Source organism: Canis aureus, chromosome 6, assembly GCF_053574225.1.
Source record: "Canis aureus isolate CA01 chromosome 6, VMU_Caureus_v.1.0, whole genome shotgun sequence".
NCBI lineage: Eukaryota > Metazoa > Chordata > Mammalia > Carnivora > Canidae > Canis > Canis aureus.
This window is the reverse complement of record NC_135616.1, coordinates 39,305,802-39,332,449: the sequence shown is the minus strand read 5'-3', so window position 1 is coordinate 39,332,449 and position 26,648 is coordinate 39,305,802. Positions and strand designations below refer to the sequence as shown.

Genomic DNA, 26,648 nt, shown 5'->3' with positions numbered 1-26,648 from the left:
GCCGAGTCACTTAGAGTGATCTTTCATGGTAATAAAAAGAAAAAAAAAAGAGGGGCTCCTGGGTGGCTCAGTGGTTGAGTGTCTGCCTTTGACTCAGATCATGATCCTGGGGTCCTGGGATAAGCTGCACGTTAGACTTCCCACAGGGAACCTTCTTCTCCCTCTGCCTGTGTCTCCGCCTCTCTGTGTGTCTCTCATGAATAAATAAAGAAAATCTTTTTTAAAAAGAAAAAAGAGAATGGACTGATGAACACTGAAATTGCTAAATATGTGTGTCAATCTAAAGGAACATTGATTCCATAAAACAAAAACGATAATGTCTCATGGCATTAGGATTCGTGACGCGGCAGCTCAGGAGCCAGGCCACAAGGGCTGGGGTGGCTACTGTCCTCGCCTTGGGCTGGAAGGTGGCCAAGTGCCTAGGGACGGTAGCCATTAGGAAGCCAGGGGTGGGTGTCTTCTCACCCGGCAGACAGAAGCACAGCATGGACCTACCAAATAGCCAGAAGGAGAAAATAAAGTCAGGGCTCAAAAGCAAGACAAGAAAAAAATACCACATGAAGCAGTCCAGATTTTTCTTGATGGGGAAGCTATGGTGCACGATACCACACTAGTGGGTACATGACGCCATGTTTGCTGAAACCCATAGAACTTTCCAGCAAAGTAAACCTTAGTACATGCAAACTGGAAGCACACATGTCATCTAGGGGGTCAGGGGACCCTAGGACCGGATGAAGATATAACCTGAGAATCTATATTATGAATGTATGAAATATTCTCATGGAAGAGGGGCATAGACGTGGACCCCAATAACTTGGAAATGAGTGGAATCTGTAAAAGCAAAGGCGAAAGAAGCCTAGGAATGTGTGCTAGTTGATACGTGTCCCATGGATGTATTGTTAATAGTTCTGATACTGCTATACATAGGTGCTAGGATTGAACAATTAATCAGATGGTGGACCTCCACGAGAAATGAGGTTTCTCACTGTTGCCACGGAGTTTCTAGATAAGCAAGGGGATGAGGCCAGGACGACCCACATAGTGATGAATTAGAGGTAGAGACATAAGTATGAACCCATGTGTGGCTTAATACAGATACAGATAGAGATATTTGTGGATGTGTGAATTGGCACACACCTCTGTCCATACTCTCAGCGCAGAGGGGGCCTTGGAGTCATGACGTTTGATGGCATCAAGCACACCTGATGCCCAGGCCTTGGTCTCTAACACCATCTCCAATGAAGGCGACCAGAGGTCCTTGGAGGGATGGCTGATGCTGGGACTGGGGCAGGAGGTGTGCAAGATGAGCCCACAGCATCCCGTACAGAAAGTAAGGAAGTGAAAACCCACCACGACAGAGGTGTGACAAAGGGACACAGGAGCCCCTGAAAGACATCCCAGTGGCCAAGGCCGGAATAAGGTGACCAACAAATAAAGTGATAAAGAACTTAACCAAATGTAAAGTAAATGCTCGTGACTCTGTACTGATACAAATAAGTAACTGAAGGGAAAAATGGGTGAAAAAAGACAAACGTGTACAGAATAGTTCCAAACAACTTATATAAATATACTGCCTAATAGGAGATGGAGTATAACTCCCTGCTCAGGTGTGGGCTGCACAGGTCTCCCTTCCAGAACACGGGTATGGGGGGTGACTTTAGAGGGGACACTGCCTCAGCCAGGTGGCCAAGGTCAACAATGAATCATGTTCACAGAATGTTCTCGAGATGATGTGATAAAAACAGCATTTTACCTCTGTTCTCTTCTCCTCAAAACTCCTAACCCCAGTCTAATCACCAGGAAAACACTCCACATGTCCCATCCTCCTTGAAACTGTCAAGGTCATCAGAAACTAGGAAAGTCTGAAGAACGGTCACAGTCAGGAGGAGCTAAGGAGACAGGACAATCAAATGTAACATAGCATCCTGGATGGGATCCTGAAACAGAAAAAGGATATTAACTAAAAACTAAAGAAATCTGAATGAAGTTTGGACTTTAGTTAATAGTAATGTATCAGTAGTGATTCACTCATTGTAACAGATATACTATACTAATATAAGGTGTTAATGATGGGAAACTGAGTGTGTGGTATATAAGAACCCTCTTCACTGTCGTTCCAATTTTTATTATAAATCTAAATTTGTTCAAAATAAAAAGTTTATTTAGACAAGAGAGAAAATAGGATAAAGTACACACAATATGGCAGATTTAAATCCTGTTATAGAAGTAATTTTATTGAATGGAAATGGCTTAAATGCTTCAATTAAAAGTCAAAGATTGTCAGGCTGAGTCAATAAAATAAAATCTTTTGGCCTAACTACAAGGCCAAAAGATCCTGCACATGGAGGCTTCAATGTGAGCCTGCAGGGCAGCCTGAACCACCCCCTGGCACTGGGTTCCTCAGCCCACCTCCTGAGGACCCGAGGCCAAGCCCAGAAGGCCCAGGTCTCCTGGCGATCTCCTCTGAAAGGAGGTGGGGGCACAGAACCATCCTTGATGCTGAGCAGAGACTCAGACACTCCAGGGGCTGGGAGCAGCCTCACAGAGCCCAGGGTGGGTGACTCCCAGGACAGCTGCCAGGCGGGAGGAGCAGCCTCTGATCCCTCACCACTTCCTGGGTCCTAGCCCTGCCTGCAGACAGTAGGGAGGCAGGGACTCAGCCCAGACTCCAGGAGACGCTGGGGTCCCAGAGTGTCATGGCAAGGGACTAGTTTTTTTTTTTTTTTTTTTTCCCAAGGGACTAGTTTTAATCAATCCCTTTTATGTGAAACACTCTGAATTCCCTGTGGGTGGGGCTGGGAGTTACCACAGACATTTACAGAACCTAAGAAAACAGAGAGATTGAAAGTCAAAGTCTGGGAAAAGATAAACTACAGACACAAGCCAGAAGAAAACTAGAGTAGCTTTATTAATAATAGGCCAGACAATTTCAGGCAGAAAGCACCTCTAAGAGATAAAGAGGGTTAATTTATAATGATAAAAAGTAACATTTACCAGAAAAATAGAGTAATCCTAAGTATTTGTGTATCTAATAACATGGCCCCAATATATAAATAGAAAAAAATTGAGGGACACCTGGGTAGCTCAGTCAATGAAGCATCTCCCTTCAGCTCAGGTCATGATCCCAGGGTCCTGGGATTGAGTCTCGCATCAGGTTCCCTACAAGGAGCCTGCTTCTCCCTCTCCCTCCGCTGTTCCCCTTGCTTGTGCTCTCTTTTTCTCTGTGTCAAATAAGTAAATAAAATATTTTTTTAAACACAGATTTTTTCATATTTTAACATCTCTGAAAGGAGGACTTTTTTTTTTTTTTTAATAACTGTTGGTGTCCTAGAAGTGAGTGAGAGTTCAGTTGGCAGCATTTTATAACTTTTTGGTGGTAAATAAAGTAACAGCATGTTATATGTTGGATTGCGTTCCTCAAACATTCATATATTCAAGTCCTAACCCCCCAGGACCTTAGAATGTGACCTTATTTGGAAAGAGAGTCATTGCAGATGGAATTAATTAAGATGAGATCATGCTGGAGTAGGGGTGGCCCCCGACCCAGTTAGACTGGTGCCCTCATTAGAAGGGCAAATTTGGGATCCCTGGGTGGCGCAGCGGTTTGGCACCTGCCTTTGGCCCAGGGCGCGATCCTGGAGACCTGGGATCGAATCCCACATCGGGCTCCCGGTGCATGGAGACTGCTTCTCCCTCTGCTTGTGTCTCTGCCTCTCTCTCTCTCTCTCTCTCTCTCTGTGACTATCATAAATAAATAAAAATTAAAAAAAATAGAAGGGCAAATTTGGACACAGACGGGTACACAGAGCATGTCAGGTGAAGATGAAGGCAGAGATCAGGGTGATGCTTGTACAATTTGGACAACACCAAAGATTACTGGCGAACCATGCTAGAGGCATGACCCAGATTCTTCCCTCAGTGCTCAGAAGGAACCTACCCTGCCCACACCTTTGTCCTGGACTCCTAACCTCCGGACTGTGAGACAATGAACTTCTATTGTTTAGGCTACCTGGTTTGGGGTTTGGGGTACTTTGTTAACGCAGTCCTAACAGACAAAGGGTGCACCTTAGGTTCAATAAAATACAATATATATAATGCCACATCTAATGAAGTATAGAATATATGTATTTTTCAAACATACAAGAAGCATTTACAAAAATTAAATATATACTGGGAAGTACAACAATTTTCAATGCATTTTATTTTTTTTTTAATTTTTTTTATTTATTTATGATAATCACAGAGAGAGAGAGAGGCAGAGACACAGGCAGAGGGAGAAGCAGGCTCCATGCACCGGGAGCCTGATGTGGGATTCGATCCCCGGTCTCCAGGATCGCGCCCTGGGCCAAAGGCAGGCGCCAAACCGCTGCGCCACCCAGGGATCCCTTCAATGCATTTTAAAGGATAGAAATAATCCAAAGTATGATCTCTAATCATAATGCAGTTTTCTAGAACTCAAAAAGATTTTTGGAAATAAGGAAATATACTACTAAGCAGCCATGGTCAAAAAAGAGACAACAGGGACGCCTGGGTAGCTCAGCAGTTGAGCACCTACTCTTTGGCCCAGGGCGTGATCCTGGAGTCCTAGGTTTGAGTCCCACATCAGGTTCCCTGCGTGGAGCCTGCTTCTCTCTCTGCTTCTCTCTCTGCCTCTCTCTCTCTGTGTCTCTCATGAATAAATAAATAAAATCTTTTTTAAAAAGAGACAATAAAAATAAATAAAATAAAAAGAGACAATAATGTAAATTATAAAATATTTTAAAAGTAAACAATTATACAAAATTATCTACCCACACTGATGGAATACAGTTGTTGTTGTTTTTTTTTTTTTTTTAATTAATTCATGAGAGACACACACAGAGAGAGAGAGGCAGAGACACAGGCAGAGGGAGAAGCAGGCTCCATGCAGGGAGCCCGATGTGGGACTCAATCCTGGGACTCTGGGATCATGCCCTAAGCCAAAGGCTTAACCATTGAGCCACCTAGGCACTCCTGATAGAATACAGTTAAAGCTGTAGATAGAAAAAAATTTGTAGCCATAAATGCATATATTAGAAAAATTGAAAGGTTGAAAAGTCATAAGTAACCATCTCAAGAAGTTTTTTAAAAAGAGTAGTAAAGTATACTCCAAAAATGTAGAAGGATAGGGAGCCCCTGGGTGGCTCTCTCTCTCTCAAATAAATAAAATATTTTTAAAATAAATAAATAATAGGGACGTCTGGGTGGCTCAACGGTTGATAGTCTGCTTTTGGCTTAAGGGCGTGATCCTGGGTAGCCCTGGTGAGGCAGCGGTTTAGCGCCGCCTGCAGCCTGGGGTGTGATCCTGGAGAACCTAAGTCCCACGTTGGGCTCCCTACATGGAGCCCGCTTCTCCCTCCGCCTCTCTGTGTGTCTCTCATGAACAAATAAATAAAATCTTTTAAAAAAATAAGTGCATAATAAAATCTTTTTTAACGATTTTATTTATTTATTCATCACACACACACACACACACACACACACACACACACACACACACAGAAGAGGCAGAGACACAGGCAGAGAGAGAAGCAGGCTCCATGAAGGGAGCCTGACGTGGGACTTGATCCCGGGTCTCCAGGATCACATCCCGGGCTGAAAGCGGCGCTAAACCGCTGAGCCACCTGGGCTGCCCTAAATACATAATAAAATCCTAATTAAAAAACTACAATGAGATCTACTTCATACCTATTATAACGGCTGCAATTAAAAAAAAAAAACAGAAAACAAGTGTTGGTGAAGATGTGAAGAAATTGGAAGTCTACACTGTCCGCAAAAATGTGAAATGGTAGAGCCTCTGTGGAAAACAGGGTGGTGGCAGTTTCTCAAAAAATGAAAAATAGACTTACCACATGATCCAGCATTTCCACTACTACCTATACACCAAAAGGACTGAAAGCAGGGTGTCTTTTTTTTTTTTTTAAGATTATTTATTTGACACAAAGAGAGAGAGAGCACAGGCAGGGGGAGCAGCAGTGGGAGAGGGAGAAGCAGACCCTGCTGAGCAGGGAGCCCAACATAGGATCATAGCCCAACACAGGATCATGACTTGAGCCAAAGGCAGATGCTTCCACCAGCTGAACCACCCAGGTGCCCCAAAGCTAAAGTTTACTTTTTAGGGATGGCTATCTAGAAGGAAAATCCATGATGCAAAACAAGGAAGTGATTACCACAGAGGTCATCACAGTGGTCACCTGTACGAGAAGTCAGAAGTTGTGATTCAGAATAAGGACACAAGAGTGATAATAATGTCTCATTTATTGACCTGAGCAGTGGTTACTGTAAGTTCTTAAACTGAGCATTTATTCAATTTTTTTATTTTTTTAAGATTTTATTTATTTATTTGAGAGAGAATGAGCATGAGTCAGGGCAAGAGGAGGGGCAGAGGGAGAAGCAGGCTCCCTGCAGAGTAGGGAGCTAGACACCGGACTCAATCCCAGGACCCCAGGATCATGACTTGAGAGGAAGGCAGACACTTCACCGATTGAGCCACCCAGGCGCCCCTGAAATACACTTTTCAAGCACACGGGAGGCATTTACAAAAACTAAATATATACTGGAAAATAGAAGAGATCTCAATGAATTATAGTGGCTGCTGTCATGGCACCTTGAGGATCCCTCTACTGGCTACACCCTCACTCCCAGCTCCTTTGGGGTGACCCTTGATCAACAAGGGGCTGCCTTGTTGGGGAAGGTACCTACCTCCCAACCTTGGGCAGCTCGCAGTGATTGATATGCTTCAAAAGCGGGACCTATTTTGTGGGGTGACTTTTGCTCCAGGGCTCCAGGCCACAGCCCCCCTAGCCCTCTCCCTGCCCCACCCTGGGCCCTGGGCCCCCACAGCCCTTCTCAGAGCCCTCTCTCGGAGGAACCTTGGCCTCAGCCTCCACCTTCAGGGAGTGCCTGCAGGGAGATGGATCTAGGGCGGCTGCATTTCCCCATTTCTCTATCACAGAGAGGCTCTCCCAACTGTCAGCATGTGGGGCAGGGGCAGGGGTGAGGTTCTGCAGGGTGAGGACCCTCTCGGCCTTAGCCAGAGGAAGAAGGCCAGACAGGTATGGCTGCTGCCTGACTGGACAAACTGCTTTTGTTCCCAGCTTATCATTTGCAAAGTTAGAAGCCTGGAGCTTTGCTTTGAGCTGAGAGTCAGCCCGCCTCAGAAGGGAGCCCTAAGGAGCGAGGCCTCGCTGCTTCCCCGAGGTGCCCTCCAGCCAGGCCTTTGGCCCTTGGCCCTTTGTGCTTCTGGCAGCTGCAGGCTTCAGGGTCACCTTTCTGAGGCCTGGACCACTAGAGACAGGAATTCAGATGGAGCCGGGAAGGGTGAGGAAGGGTTTGGGACCACAAGGCAGAAGGGGAGGACAAAAGTGGACGTGTGGATCCCAAATCAACCCACTCACCAATCATCCAATCAATCCAGAGGCAAATCTGCAATCACAGGGCTGGGACAGGCCATCTTCAAAAATAAACTGCTTTATTTACAAAGGGTTACTGTTGGGGTTCTCCTGGTTCCTGGCCGGACCTTCCTCATAGGGGTCACCCTGATCATCCTGCCCTGGCCTCAGGCACCACCAGCTACAGCAGCTGCACAGGTACTGGAGGAAGCCGGCTATGCTCCAGTGGGAGGACTTGGTCTTGGATGTGGGCGTGCTGTGGCTGCTTCCCAGGGTGCTAGGTTGTTTCTTCTGCCCCAGCTGGCACGCCCGCGAGTACAGGGGCAGCTTGCGTCTCACCCTCAAGGATCGCCGGGGCAGAGTGGCACTCTCGGCCTCTTCCTCGTCCTCCTCCTCCTTCACCTTATCCTTCCTCATGCACACATTGGCCACCTTGCTCCGCTTCTGCCTTTTGGACTGCGGCAGGCTGGGGTCTTCTTCCTTGGGGAATCCGAGAGCAAGGAATGAAGTGTGCTCTCCACTGACCCAGCCTGTTACCTACGGGACTTTGTGTCTGAGGGGGGTAGTGAGGCAGAGAGGGGCTGAAGTCAGAGGGGAGACTCAGGCCACAGGCCTTAGCAGGGCCTGCCCCCCTCAGAGGGCCAGCCCTTGCTGGGGCCCTGCCCCATCAGGCGACCTGCACCCCCCAGGCCTGTCCCCCCAGGAAGCCTGCCCTCCAGAAGACCTGCCCCCTTCCAGGGGACATTCACTGAGAAGACTGCAGGGAAGACCCCAAACAACCCCTGCACACATGCTCAGGATTAGTCTGAACTGAACTCAGCAGGAGACAGGTGGTTCTTTTCAAAGGATCCCAATGCAAATACTTCAGTTAAATACAGATTTATTCTGGGAGGCAGACACCAGCCCTCTAACTGATCTGTTGTGGAAATCCTGGCTGTTCATACTTGGGGGTGATGGATATGTCTGTTATCTTGATTGTGATGGTTTCATGAGTCCCTACACATGTCAAAACGCTAAACTATGCCTTTTAAGGGATCCCTGGGTGGCGCAGCGGGTTAGCGCCTGCCTTTGGCCCAGGGCGTGATCCTGGAGACCCGGGATCGAATCCCACATCGGGCTCTCGGTGCATGGAGCCTGCTTCCCCCTCTGCCTGTGTCTCTGCCTCTCTCTCTCTCTCTCTCTCTCTCTCTCTCTCTCTGTGACTATCATAAATAAATTAAAAAAAAAACTATGCCTTTTAAATATGAGCAGTGTATTGTGTCAGTGACTACTAACAAGAACAGAGCCAACGCTTAAGCCCTCCCTCTGATCAGGAACAGCTAGGTTCCTACACCAGGTGTGTTTCTCGGCCCAGAAATGTTGAAAGGAAAGGAAGCCATGGAGGACAGTAAAGAGAGGGCCTCAAACTGGGAGGCAGTTGTTGGGGGGGATCTGAGGTCAGACACACACCTCAGCATCTAGCATCTCTGCTTCCTACTAGTGTGTTCTTGGGAGAGTTATTTAACTTGTTTGTGCCTCAGTTTCTTTATCTGGAAACACAGAGGTAATAATAGTCTCTACCTTCCAGAGCAGCATATGGTAAGTATTCAGTAAATGTAAGCCGTGTTTGTTACTACTGTTGGTGTTTTATTCTGGAAGCAGTAAACTGGAGCCATGTTTAGTGAAGATGTGAACTGGAAGGATGCAGAGAAGATACAGAAGGTCGCGGCAGGACATCCTGGGGGAGGTCAGTGAGGAAAAGTGTCCACATAGTGGTGGGGCAAGGGGCGTGGGACCCCAGGGGAGGGGCCTGCAGGGTGGGAAGCACTCACACTGGTCAGCTCCTGGCTCCCCTGGTAGCCCAGGTCATCAGCGAAGCTGTAGATGGATGTCAAGGATGCGTCAAAGGTGTTAAAGGACGGATTTTCTGCCCCTGGGGGTCCCCACACTCCGTTGGTCTCCTGAGAGAGAGAAAGAGAAGTCAGGAGGGAGGGAGCAGCTCACAGCAAGCAGGACCTCAGGGTCAGCACCCTTGCTCCTGCCAATGCCCCAGCCTGCCCCCTTACTTTGCCGATGGAAGATAAAGACACATTCTCTTTCTTCTTCATGATCATAAAGTGCTATGATCACTAATGTGATGATCCTCCAGCATGTCTGCTTCCCACCCAGCAGACTCACAATTCTTGTCCCCATGTCCTCACAGAAGTGGTTGTCATAGCAATAGGAGGGTGGGGTCCAAGGGGCACGGTCTACAGATACCCGCACACATCCCCACTGCTTCACTTCTCATCAGGAGAAGGCTGGAGACACTGCCTCCCCAACCCCTACCCACCTGGGTGAGCAGAAAGAAGAGTAGACTATGATCTACTTTTGAACATGGCCCAGACCCTCAAAGGGCATCATGACGACATGGCAGATGCAGACTGCAGAATCTACCTTGGAATCCACATTTGGTAAGAAGCAGATAACAGTCCACCGACAACTTCGGGTGTCTGAGATTTTCGGGGGATCCAAGGACTCAGAAGGGCCCCTCAGACATCTGTGCCAAGAGATCGAGCTGCTGGGCCTCTCTCCCCGTCTCTTCTCCCTCGCATGCCATGCTGCCATATGTAACCCTTCGTAGGACCCTGGATTCTCTATGAAAATCATAGACGGCATTTTTTTTTAAAGATTTTATTTCTTCATGAGAGACACACACACACAGAATGAGAGGCAGAGAGAGAAGCAGGCCCATGCAGGGAGCCTGATGCAGGACTCGATCCCAGGTCTCCAGGATCACGCCCTGGGCCAAAGGCAGGCGCTCAACTGCTGAGCCACCAGGGCGTCCCGATTTTATCGCCCAGGGATCCCCATAGATGGCATTTTGAAGAAAACTGAATATGGACTGCATCAGCAAATAGTGTATTGGGGCAGCCCGGGTGGCTCAGCGGTTTAGCGCCACCTTCAGCCCAGGGCGTAATCCCGGAGATCCAGGATGGAGTCCCACCTCAGGCTCCCTGCATGGAGCCTGCTTCTCCCTCGCCTGTGTCTCTGCCTCTCTCTCTCTCTCTCTCTCTGTGTCTCTCATGAATAAATAAATAAATTCTTGAAAGAAAAGAAAATAATGTATTATGTTAATGTTGAACTTCATGGGTATAATAATGTTTTTGTAGTTATGGAAGAGAATGTTCTTGTTCTTGGCCAGCCCTGGGCCGTGCCTGGGGAGGTGGCCTAAGACATTCTTTAAGATTTCTGCTCACCCCAGTCCCAATCCAGTTGGCAGAACTGAGGAATGCCCTCGAGTAGCAAGGAAGAAGTGAAGTGTCCCATGGCTCCAGGAGGTGGAACATAGAAGGGGAAGGGGAAGAGGCCCTGTGCCTACAGAGCGTCTGGGTAAGGCTGGGAGGGTGTGGCTAGGCTCCCATGGAACCCACACCTGAAAGCAGACAGGATTGAATGTCTTAGTGGATGCCAGAAAGGAGAAATATTGATAACCAGAGGACATCTGGTGGCTCAGTCAGTTAAGCGACCAACTCTTGATTTCAGCTCAGGTCATGATCTCAGGGTCCTGAAATGGAGCTCCTCATCGGGATCCACACTCAGCAGGGAGTCTTCTTGAGTTTCTCTCCTTCTCCCTCTGCCCCTCCTTTTCTCTCTCCCTCCCTCTAAAATAATTAAGTAAAATCTTTTTAATTTTTATTTTTTTTTAATTTTATTTATTCATTCATGAGAGACACAGAGAGAGGGAGAGAGAGGCAGAGACACAGGCAGAGGGAGAAGCAGGCTCCACGCAGGGAGCCTGACGCGGGACTGGATCCCGGGACTCCAGGATCACGCCCTTGGCCGAAGGCAGGCCCTAAACCGCTGAGCCACCCAGGGATCCCAGTAAAATCTTTTTTAAAAATCTGGTTAGGGATCCCTGGGTAGCTCAGCGGTTTAGCGCCTGCCTTCAGCCCAGGGCATGATCCTGGGGTCCCGGGATCAAGTCCTGCATCAGGCATCCTGCGAGGAGTCTGCTTCTCCCTCTGTCTGTGTCTCTGCCTCTCTCTCTCTCTCTCTCTGTGTGTGTGTCTCTCATGAATAAATAAATAAAATCTTTTTAAAAATCTGATTATTACTAAGGACTTCCCATAGCTAAGAGAAATTAAAAAAAAAAAAAGTATTGATAACCAAGCCCCATGCCTCTGGCACATCAGGAGCCCTCTAGAAAATTAGAGGCACCTCTGGAGAAGATGGCTAGTGAGTCCCTGCTCCTCTATGGAGAAGTCTGGAAACAGAAACTAGATTTGATTACAGAAAAATAAAATAGTTAACATTTCTTGGCCATCTAAATTTGCATCTGGACATTTATAGTCACTATTTCAGTACTTGATTTGTTTTTATTTTTTTAAAAAAGATTTTATTTATTTATTCATGAGAGAGACAGAGAGAGAAGCAGAGACACAGGCAAAGGGAGAAGCAGGCTCCGCGCAAGGAACCCGATACAGGACTCGATCTCGGGTCTCCAGGGTCACGCCCTGGGCTGAAGGTGGCGCTAAACCACTGAGCCACCCAGGCTGCCCATTGATTTGTTTTTCACTGAGAATATAAGTATGCATTATTTGTGTAAAGTGAGTTTATTGCATGATTCCACTTACATGAAGCACCTAGAGTCATCAAATTCCTAGAAACAGGAAGTAGAGTAGTGGTTGCCAAGACTGGTGGGGAACAAGAATGAGCATTAATGTTTAATAGGTATGGAGTTTCTTTTTTTTTTTTTTTTTAATTTTATTTATTTATGATAGTCACAGAGAGAGAGAGAGAGGCAGAGACACAGGCAGAGGGAGAAGCAGGCTCCATGCACCGGGAGCCTGATGTGGGATTCGATCCCGGGTCTCCAGGATCGCGCCCTGGGCCAAAGGCAGGCGCCAAACCACTGTGCCACCCAAGGTTCCCCAGGTATGGAGTTTCAATTCAAGAGGTTGAAAATTTTCTGGAGATAGATGGTGATGATGATTGTATAACAATGCCATTGTACTTAAGGCTACCGAACTGTACACTTTAAATGGTTAAAATGGCAAATTCCATGTTACACATATACTTATCACAAAAAAATTAATCTAAAAAAGAAAAATGGATACTCAATGTATCCATGAATGAACAAGGGACTTGACTGAAAGGGGCAGAGGCAGAAGGGTCAGTGTATAAAGGGGCAAAGTAAGGATGGAGACACTTCTCTCCTGAATCCAGAGTGACTATTGGTAGGGTACTTTGTGCACTGAAGATGTATTCCTTTTGTGTGCAGCTGAGTCTGAGGAACAGGAACATCCACACTTCATATCTTTCAAAGTCTGGAGATATTGCTATGAAAACAATGCTTTGGAAAGGAATAAAGGGATACCTGGGTGGCTCAGTTGGTTAAGCATCTACCTTTGGCTCAGGTCATGATCCCGGGGTGCTGGGATTGAGTCCTGCATCTGGCTCCCTTCTCAGGTGGGAGTCTGCTCCTCTTTCTCCTTCTGTGCCCCCACACCCCAGCTCGTATTCTCTGTCTTGCTTACTCTCTCTCAAATAAATAAATAAAATCTAAAAGGGGGGGGGGCACTTGAGTGGCTCAGTGGTTGAGCATCTGCCTTTGGCTCAGGGCATAATCCCAGGGTCCTGGGATTGAGTCCCGCATTGGGCTCCCTGCTGGGAGCCTGCTTCTCCCTCTGCCTATGTCTGCATGTCTCTCTGTGTCTTTCATGAATAAACAAACAAATAAAATCAATCTAAAAAAAGAAATAAAAACTACCACCATCAGCAGTATTTCTTGAGCACCCCCTTTGTGCTCAGCATCACTGTAGGACCTTTAGATAAGTGTACACTGGAGAAATAGCATCTAATCATTAAGGTGGCTTTTTCAGGGCAGAAACTGGGAAAAAACATAGTAAACTCCAGCGCTACACCAGAGCAATGTAGTCTGGCAAAGCCATGGTAGGCTTCCCAGGGGGGATGAGACTGGGACAGGGACCTGAACGCTGGGCTGGATGTGAATAAGAAGAGAGTAGTCGCTTGGAGGGTGTGTGTAGAGGAGTTGTCACTCTGAGCAAAAGCAAAACAGACAACCTGTCCTCAAGGAGCTCTAGTGTGTGAGGTTGGGAATGCAGGGCACGCTAAAACAAATACAGGAAATGTGTATTATTCCATAGGAACTAAGTCCCTAGAAAGGAGAAATCTTCTGTGTCCTGTTCCTCACCATATTCTTATGACCTATAACAGTGCAGGCACAAGCTACGGACTCCATAAACGCAACCGGATGAAGAAATGCCGCAGTGGAGGTGCAGAATAATAATGTTGGTAGTCAGCATTTGCCAAGCACATACTTGTGCCAGACAATATGCTTAGTGTTTTACACTAAAACATTATCTGACCTCCAACACTTGGAGAGTGTTGGAATTATCTCATTATACGGACCTGAGCAGCAAGGCTTTACAGTGGTGACAGCTGTTTTAAGGTTAGGTAGCCAGCGAGTAGCAGACTTAAGACCTGAATTCACGAACGCGGAACCGAACGCGGAACCCCACGGACATCCTTTTCCAGTTCGCTGTTTGTGGGCATCTGTCTGGCAGCTGATGGAAAGGGCAGGGAAAGAGCCAAGACAGGGCGCCCACTGCAGAGAACACAGCACACAGTGATGTGCCTGAGCCAGAGCGGTTACAGGCTGGACGGAAAAGAAAGGACCGCTTTTCTCTCCAAGGGCTTGTAAGCAAAGCTCCGGGCTTGGCGCTTCCTGGATGTAGGGCGGACCACGTTTGTCCTCTGCAAGCAGAAAAGATGCCGGTAGCCCTGAGAGAAAGAGCTTTCCCCTGGTTCCAGGACCGCGGGCGCACCGGGCGCTGCAGACTGCACACTCAGTCTCTATTCCTATGGGGTCCGCGGGGCACCTGGCCCGGGTGGCAGCAACTGAAAGCGCAGGCCAGAGGCATCCGGCCGCGTGCAGGCGCCGCAGAGCCGGGGGTGGGGTGTGGCTGGGAACTACGATTCCCAGGAGGCATCGCGCGGAGCATCCGGGTTTCCGACCCGACCTCACTTCCGGCCTTTGGGCCGCTGACGCTCTCTTCCGGTCTCGGTGGTCCCCTGAAAGGACTGTGGGGTGCGCGCGGTGAGCGCTGAGTCTTGGGGGCGCGGGCGGGTGTTCGCTAGGGTCGGAACGGCGCCCGACGGTAGCGGTGGCGGCAGAGGGGCCGCTCAGCCGCGGCAGGGACGGGAGAGGCGCGCCGCGTCGGTGGGGGACGTGTCTTCCTGGCAAGAGGGGGAGGGCCGAGCGGACTGAGCCCTTAAGGGGCCCACGGCTGGGATGTGGGGGCCCAGGCAGGGGGCGTGGGGCGGACCCTGTGGGGCTGAGCAGAAGAGGCCGGTGCGACGGTCGACCCCACCAGCCGAGGAAGAGGGCGGCGGGGAGGACATGTGGGAGGTCCTGGCGGGGGCTCAGCCCTCCCGGCTGTTGGGGAAGGAGGACCCAGTGTTGAGGAGGTTAAGAGAGTAATGCTAGATTTGGTGCGGGGGCGCTACGAGGCAGGTGGCCGAGTGCTTCCATGTTTGGGTTGACTGCCCACTTGACGTCCCCCCCCCCCCCCCGTCCCCCCAAGATGAGGCTTCTGGCTTCTGTGCTGTTGGCCCTGTTTGCTGTCAGTCATGCGGAGGAAGGAGCCCGGCTTCTGGCCTCCAAGTCACTGCTGAACAGATACGCCGTGGAGGGGCGAGACCTGACCTTGCAGTACAACATCTACAATGTTGGCTCAAGGTGAGGGGGCCAGGGGCTGCATGTTGGGCCCTTTAACGATTCTTAAGATTTCCCAGCGGGACCGGAGAGCTTTGGGGTTCCTGCAGCAACAGGTATTGTGAGTGCCGGCCCTTCTGGACCTGCTTTCACCTAAGCTCGGAGAAACCTCTCCCACTTTCTGGAGCTGGAAGAGTTTCTGAGGAGGAAGAAGCAATGGGGCTTGCAGGTTTTAGCTTCCTTTCTTTCATCAACCTGTAAGCATGCGTGTTGCCTTTCTTTAATTTTATTCGCTCTCATTCTCTCTTCCATATGTGTCTTGATCCTCTCTCTCTGTACCTACACGCGTAGACACAGAAATTGGGACAAGAGAGAATTTAAGCTCTTTCCTTCCTTGGTGCTTTTTAGCCATAGAATCCAGTCCTTGACCTAGATTCTTCAGTGCAACAAACCTGTTACTATGTGACTTCTATCTCTCTCGTGATGATTTTTTATTTTTAAAAATTTTTTATTTTTTTATTTTTTAAAGATTTTATTTATTCATGAGAGAACAGAGAGAGAGAGAGAGGGGCAGAGACACAGGCAGAGGGAGAAGCAGGATCCATGCAGGGAGCCCGACATGGGACTCAATCCCGGGACTCCAGGATCACGCCCTGGGCTGAAGGCAGGCACTTTAACTGCTGAGCCACCCAGGTATCCCTGATGATTTTTTAGTACAAGCAGGCAGATTTAATTGCCGATTACTTTTTTTTAAGGTTTTATTTTTATTTTTAAGTCCTCTCCCCACCCAGCGTGGGGCTCAAACTCAGAACCCCAAGATCAAGAGTTGCCTGCTTCCCTGACTGAGTGAGCCAGGAGCCCCCCATCATTACTTACTAACCTTTTTTTTTTTTTTAAGATTTTATTTATTTATTCATGAGAGACACAGAGAGGCAGAGACACAGGCAAAGGGAGAAGCAGGCTTCCTGCAGGGAGCCCCTATGTGGGACTCAATCCCAGGACCTTGGGATCATGACCTGAGCTGAATGCAGACCCTCGACCACTGAGCCACCCTGGTGCCCCACTTACTAACCTGTTTGTCACTCCATTTTGCAGTGCTGCATTAGACGTGGAGTTATCTGATGATTCCTTTCCCCCAGAGGACTTTGGCATTGTGTCTGGAATGCTCAATGTCAAATGGGACCGGATTGCCCCGTATCCTTGACAGTGGGTGATAAAGCCTGAAGTTGGGGAAGACACACAGCCTTCAGAGCAGCAGGTTACTTCACATAGTCTGGCTGTGGCCCGCCATTCTTCTGTCACCTCTCTGGATAAGATGGGACAAGAGAGAATTGGGCGTGATTGAGGGTAGACCTAAGAAAAAGGAAGGAGGTTCCTCAAGTTCAGATTAGAAGGCCCTACGACACACTGTGTGGGGAGGATGTAGACACATAATAGGCTGTTTGTGGCTGGACGAGGGTACATAGACTGCTTTTGGAAGAAAGTCTGTTGGCCACTAGTGTGGAGCCCCCCAGCCCCTGTGGCCTCTGGAGGTGTTCCTCACTCAGTGTGTCTTTTACTGGCATCCACCAGTTGTTTCCTGAGTGTTTGGAATTAAACTTTTCTCCCTGTGAATTAAAATGTTTAGATTTTCTGGGAAGGGTCAGTGTTCTCTTAGTGGTATTTTTGTTTTTGTTTTGTTTTGTTTTGTTTTTTATGATAGTCACACAGAGAGAGAGAGAGAGAGAGAGAGAGAGAGGCAGAGACACAGGCAGAGGGAGAAGCAGGCTCCATGCACCGGGAGCCCGACGTGGGATTCAATCCCGGATCTCCAGGATCGTGCCCTGGGCCAAAGGCAGGCTCCAAACCGCTGCGCCACCCAGGGATCCCATATTTTTGGTTTTCATTTTGTATTTTCAGTCTTCCTTCATTTAGTCAATGAAAGAGTTTCTGTAAGAAGGATTTTTCATCTGTAACATGTATTGCTTTGAAAGCTGACTTGAAGAACCTCAGTCCTGAGTACAGTGTGAAGAGCCTGGATTTTGAGTATCTCCGAGACCCCTTCCTCTTGGCTGGGAAGTACCAGGCTTAGAGGATGGCATATATTTATTATTGCTGCAGAGGATGGCAGGTATTAAATCACATGTATGGGCTGCCTGTTTTGTGAATGGTGCATTTAGTGTATACATTGAAAGGATGTTTCCACTTCAGCTTCCTCTTCTAGCTTCCTTGACTGTTAGGTCAGTGCTAGCAATGTCTCCCACACCGTGGTCCTGCGCCCGCTCAAGGCTGGCTATTTCAACTTTACTTCGGCTACTGTTACTTACCTGGCTCAGGAGGATGGGCCTGTCGTGGTGAGTTCCTCAAACCTTAGCTGGATGGGCCAAGATCCGCTTGTCTTTGGAACCTTGCAGAAACTTTCCAAGGCACCCATTAAATTCTGAGAATGGTGAGAAGGACCAGAAGCTGGGATGCTGCCCTTAGGAAGGAAGGAGGTTTCAAATTGTAGAGATCCAGAATGAAGCAGTTGAGATGGTGGGAGGGGAGAACTGTAACCTCCCCTCCTCTTCCTGCTCTGCTTCTAATCTGGACCTCACCACTTGCCACCCAGTATGTGGTTGCCCGGCCCACTACCACCTCCCTACCCCCCCATTCTCTGCACCGCCACTGGCTCATTCCCAGTCTCCGCTGTGTCCGTGTCTTTCTCTGGCTTGGACCACTCCTGCCACAGACACTCTGGTGGGGTAGCTGTTCTCTACCTCCAGCTTTCTGGCACATTCCTCCCACAGAGGCCTTGCACTCTTTCCTCACTCCCCATCCTCTCTCGTTCTTATTCTTTCTCTATTAGAAGTGTCCCCTCTCCAGGCCGAGCTGTGGACTGCATGCCTTCGTTTCTGTCTTCTGCTTTTACACCTCACGATTTTGTCCTCTTTCAGCAAGCGTTTGCTGACTGCATCGAAACTTCTAGAGCCCTGACAGCCTCTGCCACTCAAACATTTCATTGTGAGCTGTCTCAGTACCCCCTTTTTCTTCTGTGTAGGTCTTTACATGCCCCCCTCCCCAGTTTAATCATAAACTCCTCCTGCCTGGGGACTTTGTCTTAGATGTCTCTGTTTCTCATATATTATAGAAAATCAATAGTAAATAGTCCTTTGGTTGATTGTTGAAAAGGTCAACAGACATTCATTGAGCCCCAGAGTGTGCCGGGAGAAGATTGGGACACTGGGGCCATGAATTTATGAAGGCGTCTGACAAGACCTTCAGGTGGGCTGTAGGCTGCATACTGAGTACCCAGCAGGGAAGACTCTCACATCAGCTGAAGGAGTCTCTGACATTCACCACACTTATCAGATTATTTTTGTAAACCACACGGAACTGCATTCTTATAATCCTAGTTAGGTTTTCACATCTATATCAGAACCAACTATAGAACTCTGATTCTCCTTGGTAGTTGATAGGTTAAAAGACACAAAATCAAAGGCCCAGCTGCCACTTGAGAGCAAGGCTGTTTGCAGTGTGCTCCAGTTCCTGGCCTGCTCTTGGGGCAGGAATGCTGCCGGCCCCAGCCTCTCCTCTAGTGTGTGCCTTTGGGTGGGGCTTCGTGCTTCTCAGAATGCTCCTTATGTCGTTGGAGCCTCGTGTCAATTTGTGAGGTGTAGATGAGCATTTCCACTGGAGGTACAGGTAAACGATTGCCAAGGACAGTCATTCTGTCACACACTGGTCCTGCAGAGGGGCTTGGGGTGTGAGCCACTCTTTCCAGAGCCCGAGGCAAAGAGGAAAGGTCTGGTTTAACATCACCTGCACTCCTGGCCTCCCTTGTTGAGAAAAAGCTCCTCCTGTGTCTTCTGGTTTCTGGTTTATTCCTCTTTACGACATGCTGAAAATCATCCAGCTCTTTCTAGTTCAAAAGCTTTTGCGCGTCTCCTTAAAGCCTCTTACACCTTTGAAAATTGAAAATGTCATGTTTCCAATTGGGTCGGTTGGGACTGCCCTTCCTCACCTGAGAAGGACTTGGGTTTGCCCTAACATCATTCTTGTCTTCCTTTCAGATTGGCTTTACCAGCGCCCCTGGACAGGGAGGGATCCTGGCCCAGCGGGAGTTTGATAGGAGATTCTCCCCGCATTTTGTAAGCTCCGCAGTGTTCTCTTCCCCTTCCCCCAGGATGATAACGGGTTTTGGTTGTGGGAACTTTTCGCCTCTTTAGATTTGTTTAGTTTGTTGTTGGTTCTCATCATATTGGTTTTTTGGGGGTCTGACACAGCCACCAAATGTCCTGATTTACCCATGATGACAGACTGTTGCCAATGAGCTCACAATTACCAGGGAACCAAAAAAACTGCCCCTTTTCACTACATGGCCTTGAGTTGAGTCCCATGTTGGAGTCCTGGGTCTATTTTGAATCTTAACAGAATATGTGTTTAGACTCCGAGAGTTGTAGAGCATTGGGGAGGTTGGGTAGGAGCACTGTTGTGGTCTAGTCTGGGAGAGGATTCTTTGAAAATTTGCTTAAAGTACTAACCAAGGAGATCCATGTGTTCGTTCTGTGAATAACCATGAAGCTCCTTATTCTGTGTCCAGGCTTGTGCTTTGCTTGAGGAAGACAAAGGTGAACAAGACACACTCCCTTCCCATAAAGATCTTGGGCTTGTAGAGACCTCAGGACAGGTCAGCGGGGAGAAAAGTGTCGTGACTGAGACCACAGACAGGCTGTTGGGGGAGCCTCTGACCTGGAGGGCTTTCAGGGGGAGGTGGCATTCAACCAATCAGAGGAGGTAAAGTCAGGGCAGGCATCTTAGGGAGAGGGAGTGGCTTGGGGGAGAAAAAGGCTCGGCAACTAGTACCTCAAGGCAAAAAGGCAGAAAGGGAGGTGTAAGACTTGAAGAGGGGGCTGGGGTATGGGCAGGACTGGGCTCACAGGAGGCTTGGCGGTCAGGGCAGGACCCGGGCATCACCTCCCTCAAAGATAGAATGGAAGAGAGAATTTCTCTTCCAGTCTAGGTGAGGTCGGACAAGGCCTTGGGCTCTGTAGCTTGGAAGATAGGGGGGTCTGTAGAGAGCCTTCCCATCAGGAGCGGTCAGAGGAGCCTCTCTGCTGAGGTTCTGCTGAACGTTTGGGCTGTGCTGCTCCCTTCCTCGTTACACGCCTCCTTTCTGGCCCTCCCAGGCCTCGTCCAGACTTGTAAGCAGGGCCTGTGTCATCTTCCACAGCTGGACTGGGCAGCCTTCGGAGTCATGACCCTGCCCTCCATCGGCATCCCCCTGCTGCTGTGGTACTCCAGCAAGAGGAAATATGACACTCCCAAGTCCAAGAAGAACTGAGGGGCTTCCGAGGCCGCTGCCTAGGAGATCCAGGTGCTTTCCAGACTCCGGAGGGCCTCTGGAGTGCGGTCTCTCATCCCCAGCCCCTGCCACCTTCTCCAGGATCCTGCCTGCTCTCAACCAGAGTCGGGGACCAGGCCTCGGTGTCTGTGAAAGCCTCCTCCTTCTGTCCCAAAGCCATATGAGCAAGAACGAGCAGGAATGCCTCCAGCAACAAGCCTCGGGACCTCATCTGTGTGCCTTGTGGTGCTGCAGTGTGAACTGAGGGGCCCAGGAGGGGGCACTAAGGAAACTGCCTGACTCTACCCCCATCCCCTGCTCTCCCCTCTCGGAAGAGGGTGGAAGATCAGATGAAGGCCAAGTGACTCGGAGGCTACCCAATCTCTGTTCTGGGTCAGGGGAGCTCTGACCAAATGGAGTTTTCTAATAAAAACATGCCACACTGACTTGTCTGCCTTCCTGTCACTTGGGTGAGCTCAGGCACTGGGCACCCAGGTGCTGGGCAAGTGAGCTGACTTCCCGCCTCCTTGCTGCAGGTATGTGGTCCTGTTCGCAAAGGGACGTCTGCCCCTGAACACGTTTGCTTCCATCCATCCCTTCCTTTTTGCTCTGGCCAGTTAGCTCATCTCGCCCTGACCCTTCCTGGCCTATGAGTCCTCTCCACAGCTAGAGGATGCAAGATGAGAAGAGGGAAGATTGGTGCACGTGCAGCTGTTCTTAGGCCTTGTGAGACCTTCTGATCTGATTTATTCACTGACCTTGAAAAAGCTATGTCTTTTGTTTTTTAAGACTTTATTCATGAGAGAGAGAGAGGCAGAGACAGGTAGAGAGAGAAGCAGAGTCCATGCAGGGAGCCCAATGTGGGACTCGATCCCAGGACTCCAGGATCACGCCCTGGGCCGAGGGCAGATGCTCAACTGCTGAGCCACCCAGGCGTCCCGAAAAAGCTATTATGTCGACGCCTGGTTCTAGGCCTTATTCTGCCTAAGAAGTAGCTTTTTTTTAAGTAATCTCTACATCCAGTGTGCAAACTTGAACTCATGACCCTGAGATCAAGAGTTGCAGGATCCACCAGCTGAACCACCTGGGCATCTCAAGAAGTAGCTTTTTTTTTTTTTTTTTTTAATTTTTATTTATTCATGAGAGACACACAGAGAGAGAGGCAGAGACCTAGGCAGAGGGAGAAGCAGGCTCCATGCAAGGAGCCTGATGTGGGACTGGATCCCAGGACTCCAGGATCACGCCCTTAAGCCAAAGACAGACGCTTAACCCCTGAGCCACCCATAGATCCCAGGAACTAGCTTTTCTTGACTTAAATTCATTTTAATGTGGGAGCACCTGCAGCCCTCTGAGCTGTGACCTGGGCATGGCCTGTGGAGAGGAGTGATTGTTGCTGTAGCAGCGGGAGAAGCCACTCTGAGCTGACTCTGTCCAGGCCAGGAATGCCGTGGTCCGAGAACAGCCTCCCAGGCAGGAGGGAAACCCAACAAACACCGGCTTTGTTCCTGCCACCAAGTTGCCCAGTTTAGATGCTGTTTGGGGTTGTGGCGGGGGGGGGGGGGGGGGGGGGGTGAGAAGGGGAGAGATTGCCCAACCGGTTTAACCTTTCCTGGGCCCAGCACGCCTGAGTGCCTGAGCCTGCCCCAGGAAGGATGAAAAGGACATGGAGACATCGGGAGGCTCCAAATGGAGTAGCCCTCCACCAGCTCACCTCCCTGCTTCAGGGGCTGCGGCTCGGACCCCCCAGGACTGGTCAGGTCAGAGGACGAGGACCATACATTTGTGCTCATTCGTTGTGTTCTGGGGGAGACCTGGGACCTCCTCAGGAGAGTGGGGAAAGTGGGGAAGCTCCACAGAGAAGGAGCAGGGGGCTGGTTGGATAGGCATCATCTGGGGCTGGAATGTCAGCCTTTGGAAGAGGGAACAATATGTCCGAGTAGTCTGTAGTCTCTACTGGAAACAATGAGGAGTTCACCTGCAGTGTGAGGGGTTCTGGGTAGAAGATGGGATAAATTGCTAATTGTGGAAGGTGCCCCGGGAGATTTCTTCCTAGTCTGAACTCGAGGAGGTACTCCTTTCCCAAAAGCTGGGGCCCTCCTTCCATAGAGCTCCGCAGTGTTTGTCCTGGCACTCAGTGTGGAGGAGGCAGCTGGGGGAACCCAGGTCTGATGCAGGTGACAAGAGAAGCATTGTGAAGGCAGTTGGTGTCACAGGCACCTTGAACAAAGGCCAGAGCCAGACACTTCATCTGGAGAGATCAGGTTCCCTGGAGTCTGGGTGGAATGTGAGCCTCCCGTAAGTCATGGAGTATTGGAGAATATAAGAGCCGGTGAAACCTATAGACAGGCTGAGCTGGGATAGCTGGCTTTGTGATTGAGCCCTCTGAGCTTCTCGAAGAGATTTCATGGGAAGTGAGTAGCAGACAGCGCTCTTCCACCCTAATGGAGACCATCCTGGGGAGGTCCCGACCTGGAGACTGCCTGCAGGTCTGTGAGGGAGATGGAGAGAAGTGCTGGTCCCATACCTTTCCTGAAGATTGAGTACCAAACAGAGAGCCTCCTCCCAAAAAGGCAGTACAATTAGTGACTTAGCTATCACTGTGGTCCAGATGCCCTCCACCCCCTGGAAACCAGCCCTCTATCCTCCCACGACGTACAGATGTCTAGCTGGCACCGGCTCATGCATCCACACCCTTCCCTGGTGCCTGGAGGAGCCAGGTGCCCAGATTTCCACCCACTTTATATACTAGGCCTTGGGACTCTGGCTGAAGAAAGTCCATGGGGAGCAGGTCTAGGAATTCTCAAGAAGCTGGCAGGATGGGAAGCCTCAAGCCTTGATCCCCTGGGAGCCAGGCAGCCACCCTGGGTCCTCTGGGATTTACGCTGTGACAGCCAGTAAATCACACCTGCCTTGAGCCCGTGTCCTTATCTGAATGCTACCAGGTTTAGAGGATCTCCGAGGCCTCCACACCAGTAAAATGAGGTGGTGTCCCCCTGAGTTCCTACAAGGCCAGGAATAGCCACCATCGCTCTTGTGGTCTGGGGGCCAGCCAGCAGGAAGGACACAGGTTCCATGTGGGGCAGCAACTGCCCTCCTGTCACCTAGAGGAGGGATCCACTGTGGATCATTGAACTCCATCCTCTGGTTTCCTAGCCCAGGAAACACAGAGACAGCAGGGCTCGCCCAGGTCCCATGACAGCGAGGGGCAGCTGACCTTTCCTGACAAGGGCTGCACGCCAAATGTCTGTGTCCCACTGTAGGCACCTATCCCCTCCAAGGTTCGCACTGGGCAGACTAGGAGAGAGGCTGCGAGGTGGCTCTGAGGCCCCGGCTCGCGGATGGTGATGTGTCCTTGGCCACCAGGCCACAGGAGGAGGCCAGGAGGGCCCCTAGGTCAGGATGTCCTCTGCCAGCCGGGGAAGCGGGGAAGCGGAGAGGGGACTCAGCCCCCCAGAAGCTGTGATGAGGAAGGGGTTGGGGGGGCTGGGCCCAAGCCCATCTTCCAGGTAATTGATGCTGCCTAGTTAATCGCCCCTACCCTGTAATCTGCCCCTTAAAGGGACCAACAGCAATTTTGCAGACAAATTCGAGAGCAGGCAAAGTTCTTCCCTTCTTCCTAGGGTCCCAGGAGGACCCTGCGGTTGAGTAGGTTTCCAGCTGTGGGCCTTCCCAGGATGCTCTCCTTCTCCCCTCCTCAGTTCACTCTGTCCCGCTGGAGGGAGGGTAGAGGTTCCCTGGGGTATCAGGTGTCTGCAGGGTCTCAGGGTGACCCTATCTTGGCTTCTTGTACCTGTTTTCACATGGGCCTAAGGCCAGTGCCTGCCCTTTGTTCAGGCAGTGCTGAGGACAGGAGGACCAGGGATCCTTGACACCTGCCATGGCATCCAAGGGGTTAAAGGCCTGGGCACAGCACCAGCACCATCCTTGGGGTGTTTGAAGTAGGGCAGGGCAGGGAAGGGCTGGAGCAGTTGAGGAGGCAGCTGGTCTGGGCTGGAAGAAGTGCCCCCTGTCTCCTATGCAAACTTCTGGATCATGAGCAGTAACCCTAAAAGGACTGACAGAGGTGCCCCCACTGAGGTGCTGGACTGGGTTCTGAGAGGGGCTCCCTGAAGAAGACTATTCCCTGTACTGGAGCTGCCAGTGGGAGCAGGAGCAGGGCCCCCACGGGGATATCTCCCAGATCCGGTGAGTTTCCCTCTTCACTTTCCCTGGGTCCTCACCCCAAGAACGTGGATACCCCTGGAAGCAAGTTCCTCAAGAACCCTTCAACAAGGGCAGCCCTGGTGGTGCAGCGGTTTAGCACTGCCTGCAGCCCAGGGTGTGATCCTGGAGACTTTGGATCGAGTCCCACGTCGGGCTCTCTGCATGGAGCCTGCTTCTCCCTCTGCCTGTGTCTCTGCTTCTCTCTCTCTCTGTGTCTCTATGAATAAATAAATAAAATCTTAAAAAAAAAAGGGGGGGGGCAGCCCGGGTGGCTCAGCGGTTTAGTACCGCCTTCAGCCCAGGGCGTGATCCTGGAGACCAGGGATCGAGACCCACGTCAGGCTCCCTGCATGGAGCCGGCTTCTTCCTCTGCCTGTGTCTCTGCCTCTCTTTCTCTCTGTCTCTGTCTCTCTATGTCTAATAAATAAATAAAATCTTTTTTTTTTTTAAAGAACCCTTCAACACCCAGGAAGTGGCAGAGCAATTTGTAGCTTCTCCACTAGCCTACTGCATTCAGCTCCCATTTTTTATTTTTTTATTTTTTTTAAGATTTTATTTATTCATTCATGAGAGACACAGAAAGAGAGAGAGAGAGGCAGAGACACAGGCAGAGGGAGAGGCAGGCTCCATGCAGGGAGCCCCACATGGGACTCGATCCTGAATCTCCAGGATTAGGCTCTGGGCTGAAGGTGGCGCTAAACCGCTGAGCCACCTAGGCTGCCCCAGCTCCCATTTTTAAAAAAGATTTTATTTATTTATTCATGAGAGAGAGGCAGAGAGACACGGGCAGAGGGAGAAGCAGACTCCATGCAGGGAGGCCGATCCCTCAGCTCCCACTTTTAATTAGAGATTGTTGTGTGTGTGTGTGGGGGGGGGTGCAAGTGTGTAAACAGCAAATCACAAGCACGGCCAAGAGTTAACACTACTCGTGTGACAAGTGATGCTAAACCCTCTATGTGCATTCTTCATCCTTACGATTTTGTGGGGTTGATATATGGTCATCCCTGTGTTAAAAATGAGGTTTGGGGATCCCTGGGTGGCTCAGTGGTTTAGTGCCTGCCTTCGGCCCGGGGTGTGATCCTGGAGTCCCAGGATTGAGTCCCACATCGGGCTCCCTGCATGGAGCCTGCTTCTCCTCTGCCTGTGTCTCTGCCTCTCTCTCTCTCAGTCTGTGTCTCTCATGAATAAATAAATAAAATCTTAAAAAAAAAAAAAGAGGTTTGGAGAAGTTAAATAACCCCAGACAATGAAGACGTAAACCGTGGCCCTGGGGGTTCAGACACAAGCCCATCTGACACCAAAGTCCATTATGATGTTGTTTCATCTCTTTTTCTTAGGAGGTATGGGAGGCAGTCTGGCCCTGCTGCCAGTTTAGAGCCTCGAGATCCTCATTCATCCAGGGTCCTCTCTCTCCTGGGTCTGATGTGGTTCCCTTTATCCTTGGGCATTAACTGTGAGGGTTAAGGGGCTGCCGACTCACACCTGAGAGCTAGGGAAGCCCAGATTCTAGGTCACCCCACCCCGCAACTGAGGGGTTCCCCACTCCACCTGCCACCGTAGCTGTTCCCTGAGATCTGATGGGTTAATTCTCTGGGACGCAGTGGCCAAAGTCTTCTCAGGTGTGTCCCTCTGAACCTCAGACCCTCTCTCGCCCCACCCTTCTGGCACAATATCCTGAATGCATGCCAAGGAGCCAATGGGCCAGAGATGGAAGAGGACGGTGGCCCTGCCCCACATCTGCAGTCAGATGAGACCCTGGTAGGATGAGTTTACAGGCCCAGTGGGAAGGAAGAGGGCGGGGCAAACCAATTTTAAAAAGTGGTCACACTTAGAAGCCCAAAGCAGCACAATTCCTGACTGATTTGTGAGCCTGGCATATCCAAGAGGAGGGAGTGACTTAGGGCGGGTGTTTGAGATAGATGCCTAACTGCTGTCTTAAGTACAGGGAGGTGTGCTTGCCTTAGAGGGACGCTGGGCTCCTGGGCTTTGCACTTCCGGAATTAAGTACTAGCAATAAAATCGGTAACTCTGTCCT

The 26,648-nt window shown here is 49.9% G+C and overlaps 2 protein-coding genes across 10 annotated transcripts; one reads left to right on the top strand and one right to left on the bottom strand.

The window, feature by feature from the left end:
- Positions 1–7,472: 7,472 nt before the first annotated feature.
- Positions 7,473–14,311, bottom strand: LOC144315843 (uncharacterized). 3 transcript variants are annotated; one of them, XM_077901043.1, is made up of 5 exons: positions 13,803–14,311; positions 12,005–12,064; positions 9,825–10,024; positions 9,221–9,349; positions 7,473–7,889 (listed from the first exon to the last, which is right to left on the bottom strand). In XM_077901043.1, the coding sequence occupies exons 3-5, from the start codon at positions 9,993–9,995 to the stop codon at positions 7,494–7,496; spliced, it is 696 nt and encodes a 231-aa protein (XP_077757169.1). In that variant the 5' UTR covers positions 9,996–10,024; positions 12,005–12,064; positions 13,803–14,311; the 3' UTR covers positions 7,473–7,493. The 3 variants fall into 3 exon arrangements, with proteins under 3 accessions (XP_077757169.1, XP_077757168.1, XP_077757170.1); XM_077901042.1 differs by lacking the exon at positions 12,005–12,064; XM_077901044.1 differs by lacking the exons at positions 9,825–10,024; positions 12,005–12,064; positions 13,803–14,311 and adding an exon at positions 9,455–9,601.
- SSR2 (signal sequence receptor subunit 2) lies at positions 9,663–20,856 on the top strand. Of its 7 annotated transcripts, none has more exons than XM_077901047.1 (7): positions 9,722–9,841; positions 14,978–15,132; positions 16,204–16,302; positions 17,333–17,441; positions 19,140–19,217; positions 19,670–19,756; positions 20,300–20,856. In XM_077901047.1, the coding sequence occupies exons 2-7, from the start codon at positions 14,978–14,980 to the stop codon at positions 20,408–20,410; spliced, it is 639 nt and encodes a 212-aa protein (XP_077757173.1). In that variant the 5' UTR covers positions 9,722–9,841; the 3' UTR covers positions 20,411–20,856. The 7 variants fall into 7 exon arrangements, with proteins under 7 accessions (XP_077757175.1, XP_077757173.1, XP_077757171.1 ...); XM_077901045.1 differs by lacking the exon at positions 9,722–9,841 and adding an exon at positions 14,370–14,490; XM_077901048.1 differs by lacking the exon at positions 9,722–9,841 and adding an exon at positions 14,589–14,613.
- Positions 20,857–26,648: the final 5,792 nt, after the last annotated feature.